A 20,210-nucleotide genomic window follows, 5' to 3' on the forward strand; every position below is an offset into this window, starting at 1 on the left:
AAAAATATTTTTGAATGTAAAATGCAGATCTTCCCTGTAAAGGCAGTCACTGACACATTTTTCTTCTCTGATTGAACCACTTTAACAATGTATTATTTTAAATGCATTTTTACATCTTTTCTGGAGTAAGTGTGCAATTAGTTTAAAATTGAAGAAGCAATGGTCAGAACAACAACAAACCTCTCCCCCACTCAACAAGATTTCCATTTTGTATTACAACAAGCAAAAAAGGAAGATTTTAAGCTTTCTTAGACAATTCAAGTTATTTCCTGTTCAGTTGTTTCTGATGTCATGCACAGCAATTGATCATTGCCATGGTTTTGAGTGTGGAAAATTGGAATGAACTTCTTAAGGAACTGCTGGAAAATTAGGAATATGACCTTAATCTATCATCTCAGCTACAGTTTGATGTAAACAACCATATTTAAAAGAGGCTGAAACATTTGATTCCACCAATGTATTAGTATATATGATCTTAAAACACTTCTTCGTATTAGTCTTTCCCCTCTAATGTATTTGGTATATTTTTGGGTTGTTCTGGTTTTGTTTTTTAACATCTTGCTACAGATTTGTATTGTTCTGAAGCAAGAGCAAAGCCAAAATGAATCGAACAACAAAGGGCAAATGTTCTTTTGTTTTTTTCTATTAACTCCACTTATTTAAGGCATTCCAGGACAAGCTCAGTCATATGTTTGTAAACATGCCTGAACACAGTCTGCACTAGCAATCAAGTACAGTACAGATTCTTCAGAGAGTTTTCCAGTTATTACAAATAACAGTTTATCACCCCAAAATCTCCAAAAGCACAAATGTTCTTGGGGCAGGGGGGATGAGGATGGGAGACAAGGATGGGGAACAGAGAGAACATAGCGACAAGAATTACACTTTTTCTTCTTCTCTCATTCTCAATAATTCCCTCTTCCACCGCCACGCCCCAGTACATACTAGGCACTTCTCTCTTCTCTCACCATCTATCAACCATCTGAAAGGTCTTCTCTTTCCCCCTCCTGCTTTCTTTTGTTGCCTTTAATACTGTACCTTTTTCCATAGCTTCCTTTTCAAAACTGTCAGCTGCTTAGCTCAGGGTTCCTCATTAAATCTCAGAACCTTTAAGTAACTATTTTGGCTTCTTCTCAACTTTCATTCAACTCCTCACCCCAATTTTCTTTCATACTTCTGTTGCCACCACCTTGGATTCATTTCATATTCACAGATATAATCACAATAATACACCAAAGAATCTACATACATTAAAAAGACTTTCTCATGTTGCTTTAACATGACAACCAATTATTATTACGTATCTTCAGGACTTCATTTAACTATTCTTCTTTGGTACCATGCATTGTTGGACACCTTTGACTGTGCTTAACAGATACTTTAGTTTTTTGGGGGGTTTTAAAGTGTTTCTCTTTCACATTCATCACGTTAATGATTATTAATTAGGATTCCCTTTTCTCCAGGGAAAAACAGAAAATTTCCTAATGAACAATCCCCTTTTTAGAGTATCATAAATTCCCATTCCTATATACCAAAAAGCCACAAGTCTTCCAAGGCTGCCTGAGTCCCAACCACATCATCTCTCACAATGAATTTCACAGTATCATAGAATGGTTTGGATTGAAAGGGACCTTTAAAGATCATCTAATCCAGTCCCCTTGAAATACGTACCCAATATCAGCATCTTTCAACTAGGTCAGGTTGCTCAAAAACACCTCCCTTTAAGCCTGTGTTTCTTAACAGGGATAAGAGCACATTTCTGCTCTTATGCACACAGAGATATGTGTGCACATCCCTTCTGCTTCCCTCCACCAACATCCACATCACTTCCTTTCTTTCAGGATGCCAATCTCAAGCACCATCTTTGGCTCATCCTTTTAGCTATCCTATTATCAGTTCTCTACATTATCCTACCCTTTGCCATCTTCTACCTGTTTAATATCCTTTCCTGTAATACATCTTTTGGTGTTGTCCAGTTTTGCTTTAAATGCACCATTAGCATTAGAGAGGAAATCAAAAATTACTAGGCACTCTTACTGGTTCATTCAACTCAAAAAAACATTTCCATCTGCCACAGAGCAAATCATTTCAACCTTTGACAAAACATAAAACCCTTTGAAATCCATAGGAACATTGAGTCAAAATGAAAACAAGAGGTCTCCAAAAATAATGGATACCATTGCTTGTAAATATCAGAGAGAACATTCATCACTATTCAAGTTTTAACTTGGAGTCATGCATGGAGAAAACACTTCACAAGTAATTATGGCACACAGTCGGCCATACATACGGTCTTTATATTCGACAAAGTTTCCTCAGATACCCCAGGTAAATACATCTATTTCAGAACCACCCAAAGCAGTAAAAAAGAAGATCCTGATTTCTCTTTTCAAAGTCAAATTCTGGCACGAAAACTATGATGCCTAGGCCCCCCCAACTTTACATATCAGTGAACCTTAAATATAACCTAACAAAGGGGGTACATTTGAGCAGACCAGACAAGCACCTGTCAGCCCTTCTGATGGTAACAGAGGGGAGGTTATTACTGGCACTACCACAGCAGATTGACATTTCAAGCCAATGCTTGAGCTGTCATGAAGGATCAGATGACATGTTTTTATACAAGCACGAATGACTTTGAAACAGAAATGGGGATTTCAGCAAGCTGCAAGTTGAACAAATTGATTCTGTACAATTTATTTTTCACTTTTGCTTCAGACAGGAAGTTTAAGAAATTTACACTACATGAGGAGTCAAAGAAATTGATGGTTTCATACTAGCACTATATCACTGCCAGAAGTTCAAGCTAAACCAATCACTTTTTAACTAGAAATGGGCCTGAGACATGATGTTCTGATCTCAGTCTGAACTTCACAAAGTTCATGGTGGTTATGTCAGGATTTGGCATTTGGCTTAGGATCTTCTCCACTTTTAACAGTGCAGAAAATTTTTTTAAAGTAACAGTGGACTCTTCTCTATCACGTTTAATAGAAATCAATGAATCAGCTTGATCCAATCTCATTTCAGCATTGTAAGAAGTCTAAATAGGTGTCTTATAGCACTGCAGTTATAATAAACTCCTCTAAGGCTCTGCGGGAATCATTCTAGTATGGATGTGAATTCCAATATGAACAGGATTTGAGGACATCCCTGGACAGATTTGCCTAGTAATTACTGGCTGAAGTGCAAACTTGAGACAGGGAAATATTTTTAGATCAACAGCGCCCTCTAATGGACCAGTGCTGTATTACTGGGGTTTTCCTCAGTACTGCAGTAAAAATAATTCGGTTTTCCACTTGAAATTAAAACACAAGAGGTACCAAAAGAATTGCAGGGTATGAAAGCCTAAAGAAGGAAACTATTTCTCATCTTTCCAAAACATTCAGAAATTGCATAAAGAAAGTACATTGTTCAAACTGAGAATCTAAAAAGAAACCTCTTAGGGCTATTTGTTATTTTTGGTTTTAAGTAAATAAGCTTTGGGAAGAAGCTGCTTTTGCACCATTTTTTGCAATATTCATACACACAGGAGGAGTTGACAGGCTGGCAGCATGTCTAACCATTCTGTTTCAGGGCTTGATTTTGGTTTGCCTTCTGCTGCACTGCAGTCAGTGATCTCTGCAGAGCATCCACATAGTAGAAGGGAATAAATATCTAGTAAAAAGGTTGTATAAGCGTGTGTTTTCATGATCAGCTAAAGCAATTCTGAACTCCATGATGCTGAAAGAGCAGAGCAGACACAACCTACTGTACAGCTGCAAAAGTAATAGAACCAACACAAATGCACACTCACACAAAAAAACAATTTCAGAAAAAATCTGTAAATACAGAAATTGATGAGGGGGCAGAGGGAGCAGTTTTAGGATTATCTGAGTCATAATCTGCACTCTGAAAATGTAGAAAAGAGCAATCAAGAACCCTTCAACAGGGACTGGCTCTGCAACAGTTTTGTATCAACATGCACACTCAGAAAAACTGACTCAGCCCAGTGGGCAGAGCTGGGAGTGCCCTTTATCAACAGAAAGGATGAATGCCTCTGCTCGAGGCAAGGAAGATGCTCCCAACAGTTATATTCAGGTAAAGTAAGAAAGAAGAAAGCAAAAATTTGGTACCATAACTCTCAAGAGGGACTTAACTAGTTTCAAATGACCTATCACCCTGGAAAAGAAATGCCTCCACAAGTCTGTATACCTTTGTTCCTTAATCAAGAAGCTCAGAACATCCCTAAGGACCACTCTAGAATATTCAGGGGCATAAGATTCAATAAGCATCAATTTTGAAGGGAAAAGTGGGTTGTTAACAACGAACATCCACAAAAAGAGGATTTTCACTGATGAGAATTCTTTCTATAGATTCTCACTGATGAAATTACTTGGAAACCCCATGATGGAAAAGTAACATTGAGCACTGCAGCACAGTGTGGATCATCCCACAAGCAACGACTGTAAGGTAGGTTGGTCGACTTCATTCTTTCTACTTGATTGATGCAAGGGAACCTCAGTGAAGTACAGGGTCTCAGAATGGAGGGGTGGTGTTTGCATTTTGGTTTTGTTCCTCCTTAAAGATGTACAGCTGTAAACTTTACTTAAATAAATGAACTAACTGAGAGGTCACCTGTTCATTACAATAATCAAGACTGAGGATTTCAGTATAGATAAAGAGTACTGTGCTCAACTATGAAGACCAATTTCTCTCCATGATGCTTATTTGGCAAAACATATGCTGTTGGCTTAAATTCAAATGGCACATAGCAAATACACTTTTGGTAACACATTATATATCTAAGTCATTTGTGGAGTTTTGTTATAGTTCCAGAACAGCATAAATCCATAAACTGTATCACATTTGTGGTGGGTTGATCCTGCCTGGATGTCAGGTGCCCACCAAAGCTGCTATATCACTCCACTCCTCAACCAGACAGGGGAGAGAAAATATAACAGATCATTGAGAGTCAAGATAAGGACAGAGAGAGATCACTCACCAGTTACTGTCATGGGCAAAACAGACTCAACTTGGGCAAATCAGCTTCATTTATTACTCATCAAACCAGAGCAGATAATGAGAAATAAAAGCAAATCTTAAGCACCTTTACTCCCACCTCTCCTTTCTTCCTTTTGATTTACTCTTCCCCACTCAGTGGCTTAGGTGGATAAGGAATGGGGGTTGTGGTACTTTGTCTCTGCTGGTCTTCCCTCCTCATGTTTGCCATGCAAACACAATACAACACGTTTGATTAGTTGGCTGTTGACTGACCTCAAAGAATTTACCTAAAAGGTAAAACTTCCTTGGAGTACAGTAAGTACAAAAAAAAACAGGTCTTTCTCAGTCTCAAATCTCCTCTCTGGGAATGAATAATATTGAACATTACGTGGTCCCTCAAACCCACTCAAATAATTTCACACGTAAGAGGGTAACAGGAGAGGAAGTGAGATCAACTCCAAAATGAAAAGTCTTACTAAGAGACCATTCATATTTGTACACAAATTTGAAAGAAACTGAGAACAAGACAAACATGTAAAAATACCTGCCTCAAATGTCATTCCAGGTTTCAGCTACTTGTGAGTAACCAATTTCCTCACACAGAAACAACACCTTCCATTTAGTGTCCTGAAATAGACTTCTTCTACTAGTTCACACAATCATTGATTGAACCCAACTATCTCCATTTATTCCCTACCTATGCCATCCTAGAGAGTTCCACAGATAAGTACTTCATGTTATCATATAGTCACACCCAAAGCAAAACCAAAAGCCCTAGATTTTGGGAGTTGAAATGATAGGTCTACTTTGTTTAAAATATTTGTTTAAAATATTACAGTGCACAACAGAAACTGGTCAATCTACATTCTCAACAATACAAAGAACATTTTGAACATTTAGTTGAAGTATCAGTTACATACCATAATGTGCTTCTGCTTAACACACTTTACAGAGCAGTAAATAAAGACTGAAAACAGTGCACAAAATAGGCCTTCTGATTGAGTGCTTATGGCCGACATTTTAAGAGTGAATTGATCCCAGCCCTGACACTAACATGCTGTGACACTCAGAGCTTTTCATTTCACCTCACTATATATTTGCTTTTTTCTATTGTACAACAGACATAATGATACTTTGCCTGCTTTGTGAAGCCTTCTGAGAATTGCAGCAATAAAGTACTACACAAAAAGAGATATGCATTTATATTGAAATGCACCTATTCACAAGGAGCCATCAATTTCCAACTCACTAGTTAAACCATCTTTATAAGCTTTCATTCACAAAAAGCATATGAAAAATTTACCTGCTCATTTTTGCAGATCCATACAGTACTCCCCTGAAGTACAATAAAGATTTTGGCTTTGTATCCCTTCAGCTCAAGGTATCCGCTCTTCTCAGGGGCGACAGAAGTTCGAGACTGAGAGTTATTATCAGACAGCAATTTCAAGGCATTGAGCATCGTATTAACCCAGTCATTTCTTTCTTCTAAACAGGAAAAAAGTTAGTCAAAGGCAGTTAGTTAAGCAGCAGGTCCATTCTTCTCTACATATTAGTTTTCCCATTCTTCCTAGCATGCTATGCTGGTTGATGGTATAGCTATACCATGTAAGAGATTCACCTTGAAGAGGAGGTGTAAATAAAAATAATGAGAATATGTATCAGTGGAGATGTTAGCAAAGACAGCCATTCAGTTAACTCCCAACAATCAACACACAAATCAAAATAAATTGATGATGGAGATTCTTAAAATCATGACTACTAATTCTAAGATGCTGAATTCCAGGCAGCTTAAAGACTGAGGTTGTAGACAGGTGGTATGTTCACCTTCTGGAAGCCAGATCAATGGGAAAGAACTACTGCAGTTATGCAAGCAGAAACCAGGGAGTCTAAATTTCATCTGTCATTAAAGAGGCAAGCCATCACCACTGCTATTCCATGTTTGGCCACACTTCTAAGCAAAAACACTTGGCAATTTACAATCTATTCCATTAAGGTGTGGTGGTTAAGCTTGATATTGTCAAGGGTACTGAGTAATCAAGAAAACGAATGTTTGAGTATCTTTGCATGCATTATTAATTTAACATCTTACAAATACATGAACACAAGGAGGTGAAGTAATAAAGTTCCACTCAGTCTCATTCACTATGTTCAGATATTTCACCAGACTAAGATCGATATACTTTAATGCTGAGTAGTCTGAATGAATTAGACTCCCCTTATGCAATTGGAATATCATGAATATTTCAACTGTTTGCTCTGAAAGATTCAGGTCATAAAATATATTGGGGGAGGGGCAGGGAGGAATGGAAAGTTGTATCCACAGTAAATATAAAGTTGGCAAAAATAGTGTTGAACATTGCAAAGTGCAACATTAAAACAACAATGTGCTTACTTCATAACTGTAACGTCTGCAACATGAAAGAAAAAATGCACAAATTTAAGCATCATAAAACACTTTGAAGAAGAGGAAGACTAGTCTGAGAGACTAGCACAGGGAATGCGATCCAAGTGTTCCTCTTAGAGGTTTTGTATTAATATATATATGCTCTCTTGAAACACTCCAGTGATCTTTTCAAAGTATTTTAGAATAGTTGAGGTTATCAAATTACCCCAGAAGTGTTTTTCACTCCAATTAACCAAATCTCACTGCATCTGAGCAGATTATGTTCTAACTCATTGCTAACCCCCGATTAGTTAATTTTTTGCCCCCGAATGCCCCTAAACTGTCCAAACCATTATGTATAATGTTTTCCCTATAGATATTTAAATCCATCCAAAAATATGTTTTTCTGATATATCAAAATACATATAAAAGTCTCCATTCCAAAATCTTTGAAAGGAGGTAAGTGCCCTTTGAATAGTCCCAGAACAATTCTCAACCACAAATCCACAGAAGTAACAGCATGAAGAAACAGGTTTGTGCACATAACAGAAATCAAGCAGGGTTATATACGTACTTTACTATGAATATATCATCCAGTTCTGGAGTAAGTAAGGACCAAATTCCTTGCCCAACAAACATTTCTAATCTTAAGTGAACAGCTTTACAGACAGGCTACTATGTCCAAAGACGGTTATATACTACATGAAAATGGAATTTCATGTATAACAAGTGGTTGCTCTGAATATATTCTATAAGTCAGTATAAGTTGTAAATATTTTTATAGTAGTCAAAGGCAATGGTCCATAAAGCAAATTGCAGCCTTACAAAATGTATTGCATCAAGATGGTTATGTTCCCATTTATAAAGAATTTTTAAAATAGATTTGGAAAAGAAATGCAAAAATAATAAAGAAATACATTCTTTTAAACTCAGCTAAAAGCATAGAAATGCCTGAAATTATTTGAGCCAAACTTGATAAGAAGGATTTGCTCACTGATGCTGCACTCCTCTTACAGCCTGCAGCAAATGTTTACAACCAAGCTATAACCCATAAAAATGGGATTTGATAATGGAAATGCTGAGAGACTCTTAGGTATAATGGCTCTGGCATGTACTGCTGTAAATACACATTGCATATCTCTTTTTTCTAGGTATTCGTTTTTATTTGATTGTTTCTGTAAATAAATCATACATGCACTGATATTGATTGCACATATTACAGCAGCAGGTTGATAGAGCATTCAATTAGAAGGGATACTAACTTTCTTACTACAATTTGAATTTTTATTCTCTATCAACACATGACTGAAAATACTGTATAAGGCAGAAAACCTCTGATTTCCTTTGATCACAGCATCACATTCCAGCCACCAACTTCATTGTCTCTTTGTAAATTTTGTATCAAGTGGTGACTTGGAGGAGATGGCTCAGAGCACACTAGCTGTAAGAGCTGCTAGTGAGACCTGAGGAAAGTCCAAACAAATTAATCTTTGGGAAAGATGGGGGAGGAGGCAGAAGAGTTGGGAAAATAGTCTTCTCATTTTGATATTTTAAAAAGCCATTCCCCAACAATTTCAGTTGTACTTACAAAGGTTACAGTTATCTTCAGTTTCCCTTTATGAGCTCAAACCAGTTGGATTGCAGAAATATTTCTGGTAATATAACTAGACCTATTTCACAAACATAATTTATCAGCAGTGATTGCATGTTTTTTTGGCAATTGTTAGAATTACACATTTTTTACTTACCTTCTTTATCCACACGGAAAACAAAAGTCCTGTGGGATGTGACAACTTCAAATTTATTCTCCCCATGAACTCTTACTGTTGCTATAGCAGAGAGCAGTATTATTCCCTTTGAGAACACTTCCTGTAATAGAAAGGGAATAGAAATATTTATTAACTCTCATGGAATGTTAAATTTCTCTCAGGTAATACTACTTGTCATAGTGTTTAGGAAGTTCACATATACAGTCTGTGCTCCTAAAAGGTCTCTACACATAATAAAGTTGTATTAATAAGTAAACCACTACCTTAAGCATCACCAACTTCATTGTTCTGGACCTATCCACATCTACTACCTTATAAAACAGAATAAAATCCTATGGTGAAATAGAATGTGTATATTTGAGATACAACTTCATAAATTGTCTCATGGCATTAATATTGCAAAACATCAAATGTTCCAAAATTTGCATTTTTATGCCAAAGTAAATTACATTTACTATCTCACAGAAAAATAATTTAAAAACATATAATCATTACACTTGTAGGATAGAATCAGACATAGGAAAAAAACTGTGCTTTCTCCAGGCATTCTAAACATTTCTTCTGTTTCCCCCCACACTGCCCCTTCAATGGCTAGCCAATAAGAAAAGTAAATTCACTGATTTATCCCTAAATTTGAACACAAAGGGGGCATCACTCTGGAAAAATACATTCTCCTGTCAGTACTAATAAGAATGCTCTAGCTTGGATCAGGTATGTACTTTTCTGCTATACATGTGTGCTGGTTTTGGCTGAGATACAGTTAATTTCCTTCATAGTAGTTAGTATAGGGCTATGTTTGGTGATGGAAATAGTGTTCATAACATAGAGAGGTTGTACCTATTGCTGAGCAGTGCTGACACAGTGTCAAGGCCTTTTCTACTCCTCACTCCACCCCACCAGTGAGGAGACTGAGGTGCACAAGAAGCTGGGAGGCAACACAGCCGGGACAGCTGACTTGAGGGATATCCCCTACAATATGGCATCATGCTCAGTATTATAAAGCTGGGGGAAGAAGGAGGAAGGGGGAAATGTTCAGAGTGACGGAGCTTGTCTTCCCGAGTCACCATTTAGTGGGATGGAGCCCTGCTCTCCTGGAGATGGCTGAAAACCTATCTGCCCATGGGACGTGGTCAATGAATTCCTTGGTTTGCTCTGCTTCCACATACAGATTTTTCTTTGCCCCTTAAAGTTTCTTTATCTCAATCCATGAGCTCTTATGTTTATTCTTCCAATTCTCTCTCCTTTCCCAGTGGGGGAAGAGTGAGTGAGTGGCTGGTGAGTGGTTGTGTGGGGCTCAGTTGCCAGCTGGGGTTAAAGCACAATAATTTGGGATCAGTGCAAATTTTCCCCACATTTGCAAATTTCCAACTAGGAATCAGGACAACTGACCTGGACAAAAAAGCAAGATAGGAAAAAGGAACTGCTACAAGTACCTTCTTCAAGTAGCTCATCTTTTAACCTAACTAACCTAAGTATTTGGGGGGGAGGGAGAGGGGAGGAGAGGAAAGGTCAAGCAGATGGGCACTTTGAAATACACGTGCATGAGTTCTGGATTCCAGAGTTAATGCTACTCCTGTCCCCACTATGCTTTGATCAATCAGTTTTCTGACCAAGACAATTCAGATATACTGCTAAAATTTATGTTCCAGATGCAGTAACAGTCCAACAGTCAGCTCCCCATAAAGAATTTGTACTGCAATAACTTTCCTCACAAAGTATAAATTATAAGACTTCATACAAGGACTTAAGGAACTGCTGTGAATGCTAAGCATGAAGGATACACTGGATCATTTTTTTGTTTACTGAGTTTAATATACTAATGATTTTCACCAAATAAATACTCTTACATTGTTCCCCTTTGAGGTACTAATACATGTCAGTAAATGTTTAGCAAATAAATAAATAGCAGAAATACAGCAGACAAAAGCATGTTACTGTAGTTACACACAAGAAATAGAATGATTATAATATTGTACATCTGTTTTTATTATGGCTATATTTTTCAAAAGAGTGATTTTTAACATATTTGTAATAAAGTTAGATATTATGTTAACTACTGATCCTTCTAATGGCAAAACAAACTTATTACATGTACTATTTCTGTAGGTATTCAGATATAAATATATTATGGTGTTTGCAGGCATCTACTGGCTGTATTTGGTACTACTGTAAGGGAATAACTCAGACTGCTGGAAGTCACAACTATTTTATTTCATTTGCTCAAAAAAAAATTCAGTTCCCTTTTAAGCTGAGTATAGTTTTGCTTTGCTGTTTAAACAATCATCCATCATCCTTTTTAAAGCTTTGTTCTCCAAAGCATACATATTTTCAAATACAGTTTAAACTATAATAATTTATCAATCTTTCTTCTGCAGCAGCATTTCTTTCATGTGCAAAAATAATGGCTGCTAAAAAGCCCTTGTTGATCAAGATACAGTATCTCTCTTTGAAATGCTTCAGACTAGAAATTAGGTGAATTATTTAAGAATATAGAAAACAAAACCAAACAAATGCAGCCAAGAACCTCACAGATATTTATTCTATTACTGAGTGGTGTTCACTAGTTTTAGAGCTGCTAAAAAGTTATATGACAGAACAACTTTCTGGAGGAAAAGCAGAATGTTTTGGTGGGTTTTTTTAATACTAGCTGCTTCAATGGAAACTTTTATTTTCAAATACAGTCCAACGTATTCCACTGAGTCTACTCTTATCTGCTTGTAATAATCAGAAAAATATCAGTATGGATTGGTTTCCATTTGAGAACTACTTTTAATTGATATGTGAAACCAAAATTTCAGCAATTGCTTTATAACATGCTTGTCTGTGTAGGAACATGCTGGGACAAACACAAATTAGAATAGACAGAACTCGCCATTAAGATCTAAAGTTAAAACAACCATTTCCCCATTTATATATATATTTATTTTTTTATATATATATATATATATAGCTATTTAGCTAGGAGGGGAGACATGCAGTGACTTGCAACGAGCTGTATAACTACCCTCATCTTTTACGAGAATTATCTCCTGAGCTCTGTGCAGCTCCTGATGGGTCTGCAAATAGTTGCTTATGATGATCTCAAGGTAACAACACACAAGCAACAGCAGGAACATGCTAGTATCCATCTCGCAGGAAACATGAATGCACTTGGTATGGGAGTAGTGATTCAGCAGAGACCACTGCACCAAAAACTCACATTCCCCAATGACACCACTGCTCACTCAACACAATCCTACTGTGCACTAAGAAATACTGGTAGTCAACTATATTTTCCTCCTATTTGCAAGACAGTCTGAGTTTCACCAAATCCTCAATTCCCAGAATTTTATTCAGGCCTTGGAGTTCTCAGACATACAGTTCTTCGCATATGTGATTCACCAAATTAGTAAATCAGACGCCCAGGTCCAGTCAAACAGTGTACACATACAGATCAACCAGCATCTCTTTCAATCCCCAGAGTGAAGTTTAGATTTAGATTTGAGGAAAAGTGAGGCAAAGAGGCTTCAAGACAAGTGTTCGCAAGCTCCTGAGGGCCTAACCTACCACAGAGACCTTTCAAATAGAGGATGCAGAGTTGGTAGCTTCATGGGACACACTAAATGCTCCCTTGAGCAGAAGGGAAGACTTCTGGAATCTCTTATGACAGATGAATGTGTAACAAGTACTATTCTGGAGTAATTGCCCTCCAAATAACATTTTCAGTAACTTTCAAAAAAAAATCCCCAGTGCAGATACAAGACTTAAAATTGTATATTATCATTTCTTTCCCTAATTATGCTGCAGACAGCGTTAAGCATATCCCATTGCTGTATTTTTTCAAGTCTTTCTTAATGACTAACTCTGCTTTTCTGCTTCTCTGAAGCCTTGGGATCAATACCACAAAGAGGTAACATTTTTTGTCACTGCTATCCAAATGTTTTTCTATTGTTCCCTTCACCTGCAAAATCATGTCTTTGACTGTAAGTGAAGCAAGGTAAGCAAGTGAAAACAGATTGTTTCAAGTTCCCGATCAGTAGGCATAAAGATCAATGTAAATAATTTTTTGAGCTTGTTCTTAATTTCCCAGCCCTTCACAAATAAACAGTCTTATCCTACTTCAGTTCTTACAGCCCTACCCCATCATAAAGCATCTATAGGTCTCTTATTGATTACCACCAACCAGCATACTGTTTGGGAACTTTTACCTGAAACTGCATTTTCTTCCTAATTTAATATGCATATTCAACAGGAAATGCTTTCCAGCATTTAAAATAACACACATGCACGTAACCTCAACTTCCCCAAACATGCATATTGTACAATCATCTATCACTTTTGAGTTTCAGAAGGTCTTCATTACTTCCAAGAGGAGAAATTCATTAATCACAGAGCAAAAGAAAGAAGAATTTTGTAGTGTGCTAGATTATTACATGGAATTACAAGAGAATTACAAGGAATATACTCTTTGTTGAAAACCATGATTTACAAATCCACTTTTGCATCACATATAAGAAGTGAACTACTTTAAATAAAGCAACTCATGAGTCTGCGAATATTTTGGTAAGATTCAATCCTCAGGTACAGAAGCAAAAGCATCCATAAACATCACAGTACTATGCTGATTTCGAACAGACCCATTCAAACCTAACCTTGTTCAATGACATGACATATAGGAAAGAGACATTTTTAATCAAGGAATCAACAAGTGTATGGGTTGCAAAGAGACTTTCCAACCACCATCAAAATAACACTTGTTGTCTTAAATGTGCTTAGCATGATCTGTTTTGCAGGCTGCAGCAGTGTCACACTCTCACTAAAGTAAAAAAAGCTGAAATCTACCTGAAAAGGTGAGAAATACAAACCCTTCTAGGAAACAAAAGGATGAACAATACATGACGATTTCAAGGACATTTTGAAGTATTTAATAATATCTCACCCTATTACTTTACAATTGAAAATTAATTTAAGATGAATATTCATTTGTAATTATTTCATAATTTCTTAATAGTAACACGTGTATTACATGGATGCATTTTGTTCTAAACATGACCAAAACACATCACTTACCTTTTCATTATTGTAATAAGAAATGCTGTCTCCATCAAATTTAACCCAGCGCTTCTGAAACACACGTTTGCTGGGAATAAAAAAATTAACACAATTAATATTATAAACACAAGCTAACACCATCTTTTAAGAATGTCTCAAGCACAAATTATAGAAAGGTTTACTTGACTTTTGCTTGAAGTTAACAAGGATGAGAACTGACTTCTTATTGGAAGTCAACTATTCTGAACATAGAGTAAAACTATAAGTACTACAAGCTCTGCTTACGTACTTTCCAAAAATGAAAACTGAGAACCTAAAATGACCATCTCATTGTCATGCTTACGAGAAGGAAATCTCTGTTTATAGGCTACAGTATCTCCAATCATAAACATCAACACATCTCCTCAACACTCTCTTTCCTGGTCAATGAATAAATAGCAGTCACACCACATCTCTCAACAAGTACATCATGAAATTTCATTTCAACGTGTGTTATCAACTGGATATCATTTGATATCTCAGTATCCAGTTAACTCACGCTCTATAAGGATTTTCTCAGAAAATGCATTTTTACATGAGCCCAAAGTAGTCCATTATGCTCATTAAAAACACTGGCAGCCTGTTAGTTACCATCTATAAAAGTTTCAATTCTAAAATCTATTAAACAAGTTAATTAAGCAGCAACAAGACCCCTCATGTCTTTTCCCAACATTATTTCCTTTCCTGCTAAATGAGTGCTCTGCTTTAGGATTAGTAGACTGTGATAGTTTATCAAAACTTTAATCAAATAGCAGCTCTGGCTTAATTAACTTGTATTATATGACTACAATAAATCATCATTTTTCATAACCTGGAAAGGCCAATGTAAAATGGCCTTTCCATTAAAATGTCAATAAATTTCAAGATGATGCAGTGAAGAGTGAACCTAAGTACCACATACAATGTGAGTAAACTGAATGGTTTTACAATTTTTAGTGAGTTAACTAAAATAGAGAGGTTGTACTTTAATTGCATGATTTGTAGTAATTTAAGGAAACAGTCTATATTCTTTTTCCTGAGGAAACACAAACTGCCATATGTAAACTGGAGCTCTATAAAAAGAATGGGAGGTGTAGAACAGAAAGATTCATTTGGTGGGAACTGAAATAAAATATGATGATGCTTCAATAGCTTGAAAAATTATGGTTTTTTTCCTTTTCTTTTTTTTTTTTTTAATTCTTCAGATATTTGAAAAGTGGTATTGTAAGAAAGAGAAACAAAAATGTATCATTCATTGAACTGCATCTGAGATAAAGACCTTGAAATGTAGCCAAAGAATATCACTGGATCAAGGCTACTGACCCTACAACTGTTCTACTCAGTAGCAACCAGTACTAATTTTGGGGTTAACGCACTGTTTTTCAAATAATATATTCTCACACAACAGTTTATTAAAGCCTTCAAAGTTTGTTCACAACTCTATTCCTTCAAACAGTGCAAGACAAGGCAACTGGAATCAAGAATTATAGTTTTATCACTCGAAAAGCTAACTGCCAAAAGTGTTGCTAAAAAAAACAAAAGAAATTCCTGTAAGTGAAACAAAACAAAAGGTACAACTAACTGCAGCTCTCCCAGAAGTCAGCACATTAACAATTCTGAAAAACAAAAAAAAAATTAAAAATGCCTATTACATGGGGAAAAAGTCTTGACTCTTTGTATAATTATTCTTTGATTCTTTAGCAAAAGTAAACAATGAAAATCCATAAATGTTAATGAAATTTTTAAAGCAATTTAAAAAAGAAAGAAAATAGGTTTGAGCACATTGAAATCCCATGACGGTAAAACAGGTTTGTTAAACCAGGTTTATTCCTTCTTATTATTCACCTTCAACAATGTAACCATGCAAAACCAAAATTAAAAAAACCTTGGCAAGTTAGAATCCTCAGAAAAGAACAAGAAAAAAAATGGAAATTGCTATACAGTAGAGCTGCTTCAAGTGGATTCAGACCATATTGTATTCTAAAACAATGTAATTCAATAAATTTCTCACTAAACTGAAAAAAATAATAGCTCTGCTACTTGCTAAGCAGTGACAAGTATTATAGCCACAAACAAGGAAAGGAAAGGCCAGTTTAATACCATTCAGTGTAGTTAAAGTCACAGTTCTTAGAACAAAGAATACAGATGTACTAAGGCTTGAATAGAAGTACAGTAGACGTATTACAGCCCTAACAAGTACAACAGCTTTAATTTCTAGATGCTGAGTAGTAGCGAAGATCAGAAACAGACTAAAATAGTAAAATTGTGCCACTTTCAACAGAAAAAGGAATTGAGAAGTCATAAGAACAAATGGGGAGAACTGAAAAGTACAATTTAAAATGACTAGTCTATTCAAATTACTACTGAGGAAGTTAGAAGAATTTCATCAGAGTTTGCAAGTATTTATAAAGGGAAGATTTGATAATGCAGCATTCTTTAGCCAAAATCAATTTAATAATAGCTGGAAATTAAAATTGGTTAAAACAAAACAATGAAAAAACTCATAACAGAAATTAAACATAAGATTTGTTGTTGCTGTTGTCTAACCTCCACATGTGGCAAAGAGTATTCACTTTCTATTGTGTTCCCCTCTCCTCTTCATTATTTGAATCTTAAAACAAGACTTGGGCTCAGATTCCTCCCATCTAACTTTAGGCACATCGGTAAACTAAACTAGGAGTCAATTCACCCCAGACACATTTCTAAACTCAAAGCTCACACAATACACACAATTCTGAAAGCAACAGGATCTTCAGTCACACTAATTATTAAGTTATAATCCACAGTCAAATTAGTAAAGCAGTATTCCAGAATTGGAGTTAGTTTTCACTTACTTTGTAGCCCAGAGAAAACCCAGCAACTCAGCAAAAATGCAATGATTAGAAATAATGGTACAAATTCATTCTGTATTTTTCCGCTAGAGTTCATGAGTAGTGACCAGCATTTGTAAAAAAATATTTTTATTGAGTGCACTCATAAATAAACTTCAGGATAGACATCACTAATAAAAACTTTTGAATTCAGCAGAGTCCAGTGCTCTTTCAACAAAAACAATTCCTCTTCTCCTCCCACCACAAATATTAAGCAGTGACCAAATACAAACTTAACATCTCTCACGCAAACATACATTGTCACAATTCTACAGTAATCACTGAAAACACTTACCCTTGAGGGGATAATTTATCCAGCCATCCTGCTTTAACCTTCTTTACTGACGGTCCAAAAAAACAAGCATATGGTGTTATTGATTCATTTCCAATCAAAGTCTGATCTCCACTAAATTGAGAAAAATTCATTTGTTTACTGACCAAGTGATCAGAATCTCTACTTTGTATCTTACTACAAGAATCTGAGAGTGCTTTGGTTTTGTTTTTCCTTTTCTTTAAAGACAAAGAATGTTGTTCCACAACAGAATATACAGATTCACTTTCAGATTCTTCTGGTCCCAATGATTGGTTTTCCTGAGACAAGGGTTCATTTTTTGCAAATTCCTTTGTCTTCTCTTCTGGATTATTAAAGTAACTGGAAAGGAAAAGCACATTTTAATCCTAAAATGTATTACTACAATGAACAAATATATAAAATTAATAATTAGAACAAATATTGGTAAGACATAATTATGTATAAACTTGTATAATCACTGTGATAACCACAGAAATGCTAAACACAACCTGTCTTATAACTATGACCATACTGAATCCTACTTTCTCCATTCAACAGGAATGGTAGCAATATAACACTCCTTTAGAAGCCTGAACAAAAATTTAAAATTAATTCTCCTTCCTGAGAAAACTAGCTTTGCTCATTCGAATACTTTGGAGGACTTGCAGTATCACCTCTCTCTTCCAGTTCCCAGCTCAACAAAAGCCTGATGCAGACTAGATAATTAAGGAGCACATCAGCTCCCATTTCATCAAACCAGTGGCCACTGCCTCATGACAGGAGAGGAGAATGGGTTTTACTTTTGTGTTTGTCTTTTTTTTTTTTCAGTGAGGAGATAGATTATGAGAGTACTCAGACATGGTTAGCTGGGAGACATACAAAAACAGAACTTGTGACTTTCTTGTTTCAACTGGGGAAAACAAGGACACTTTCCAAATTCATAAAGTATTCTGAAACCTGGTTTAGACAGACTCAGAATAGCCACAGAGCCTAACTTTTCCTCCTCTAGGATGCGGTTAAAGGCTCAAATAGGAGAAAAAAAATATACAGTCATGGTTGTGCCTTCAGAATTAGAGATCTACTTGTGACATCAGTAAATAACTCTTTCCTCTTTACACTTTGAGTTTCTCTGTAACACTTATTTAATACCATAGATTCTTGGAAGGATATTCTTCATTCATTCCTAGATCCAGTTTATTTTCACAAGCCAGGAAATCATTTCCACCAAGTTCCTAGAAAAGAAATATATTGTTACCAACTTTTGTACGGAAGTAGTGATGTTTAAATTACTGTAGATATAAATCACACACAAACAACAGCCTAACTAGCAAAGCTGCTCTTTCCCATATTTTTAAATATGCATTTGAAAGCTTATTTTTTAAAAAGTATTCTAAGAAATTTTATTTTCAACATTTTCATTTTAAATAATAATACTCATATAAAACATTTGAGCATAATCCAAAATACCTGATACAAACAAATCAGAAAAAGAAATCCAGCATGTAGAAGCATCAGTGCTCTGATTTTTCTCGAGGTACCACTGATGTCCAGGTTTCAGTGGATACAGATTTTCTTCCTAGTAGCTGGTACTGTGTTTTGGATTTAGTATGAGAACAATGTTGATAACACAGATGTTTTAGTTGTTGGCAGGTAGTGCTTACTCTAAGTCCAGGACCTTTCAGTGTCGCTCTGTTAGCAAGGAGATGCACGAGAAGCTGGGAAGGAGCATGGCCAGGACAGCTGAGCCAAACTGGCCAAAGGGATGTTCCTTGCCATAGAAGATCACGCTCAGTATATAAACTAGGCAGGGTGGGGAGAGGGAGGTTGTTGGCCCGGAGTTGCCGATCACTGCTCAGGAATGGACTGGGCACCAGTCAGCAGGTGGTGAGCAATTGTATCATGCATTCCTTGTGGGTTTTGGTTTTCATTTCTCTTTCTCTCTCCTATCCATTATACTTATTAACACCATTAGTAGTAGTATACTTTACTTTTCTTCAGTTATTAAACCATTCTTATTTTCAATGGGGTGGGAGAGAGCAAGCAGCTGTGTTCTAGTTGCCAGCTGGGGTTAAACTATGAAAACTGAATGTTTTTTAAGATCAAGAGCCACTTGTTACATGTAAGTTAAGCACCACTTATGATTTGCCACTGCTAGCCTATCTTTCATATCAATACTTCTTGGAATTAAACATACAGCCTTCCTAATATACTAAGGATAAAATAATGGCAAATTCAAAATCATAAAGTAACACCAAACTCAGCAATATCTTGCTGAATATATCTTGCTTTTTTTTTTTTCTAAGATCTTCCTAAAAGGGCCATTTATTAACTTTTGTTTAGAAATCTTTATCACAAATTGCTTGCAGTTTACAAAGTATTAAGGTTAACACCACTCATTTCACATCTCCTAAACTTGATCTGACAATCACATTATGAAGTTTCTCAGTATTCTTCTTTCTTCCTTTAAAAAAACCTAAAATTAACATCTTTGTGCTTTCTGATGGAAGCATTTTGATTTACTCATTTGATCTTTGATGTGTATGTAACGAAGCTGAACGATGTCAGAAAAAAAGTGGATAAGTTTTCACAGCATTGTCATTTGTTTTTTGAGCAGCAGCACCTAATCTTGTACTTGAGGACTGTACCTTGGTAACATGGAAAGGCAAGAATAAAAAAAGCAAATAGTCCAAATCAGAGGAAGTGTACACTGTAGCAAAAATGTAGAAATCACAGGCTGATGCTAAGATAAACCTAGGTGAACTGTCTGCCTTCCTCTGCCAGACAGATCCATTATACTAATAAAAATCCACCAAAACCCAGACACCCACACATCACAGTACTATGTTGCAGCATCAAGGGCTAGACAA

General features: G+C 36.0%; 1 protein-coding gene across 2 annotated transcripts in view; it reads right to left on the minus strand.

The window, feature by feature from the left end:
• ARAP2 (ArfGAP with RhoGAP domain, ankyrin repeat and PH domain 2) overlaps positions 1 to 20,210 on the minus strand; it is a 122,912-nt gene that overhangs the window by 84,963 nt on the left and 17,739 nt on the right. For both annotated transcript variants that reach the window (XM_051789906.1, XM_051789907.1), the window contains exons 6-10: positions 18,493 to 18,575; positions 17,347 to 17,703; positions 14,182 to 14,251; positions 9,112 to 9,232; positions 6,284 to 6,465 (exon numbers count right to left, since the gene is read on the minus strand). In XM_051789906.1, the coding sequence (XP_051645866.1) occupies positions 6,284 to 6,465; positions 9,112 to 9,232; positions 14,182 to 14,251; positions 17,347 to 17,703; positions 18,493 to 18,575 (813 nt within the window). The remainder of the gene's footprint in view (positions 1 to 6,283; positions 6,466 to 9,111; positions 9,233 to 14,181; positions 14,252 to 17,346; positions 17,704 to 18,492; positions 18,576 to 20,210) is intronic.

Source organism: Manacus candei, unplaced genomic scaffold (genome assembly GCF_025592945.1).
Source record: "Manacus candei isolate 608988 ecotype Guabito, Panama unplaced genomic scaffold, ASM2559294v1 h1tg000028l, whole genome shotgun sequence".
In the NCBI taxonomy this organism is placed as follows: Eukaryota; Metazoa; Chordata; class Aves; order Passeriformes; family Pipridae; genus Manacus; species Manacus candei.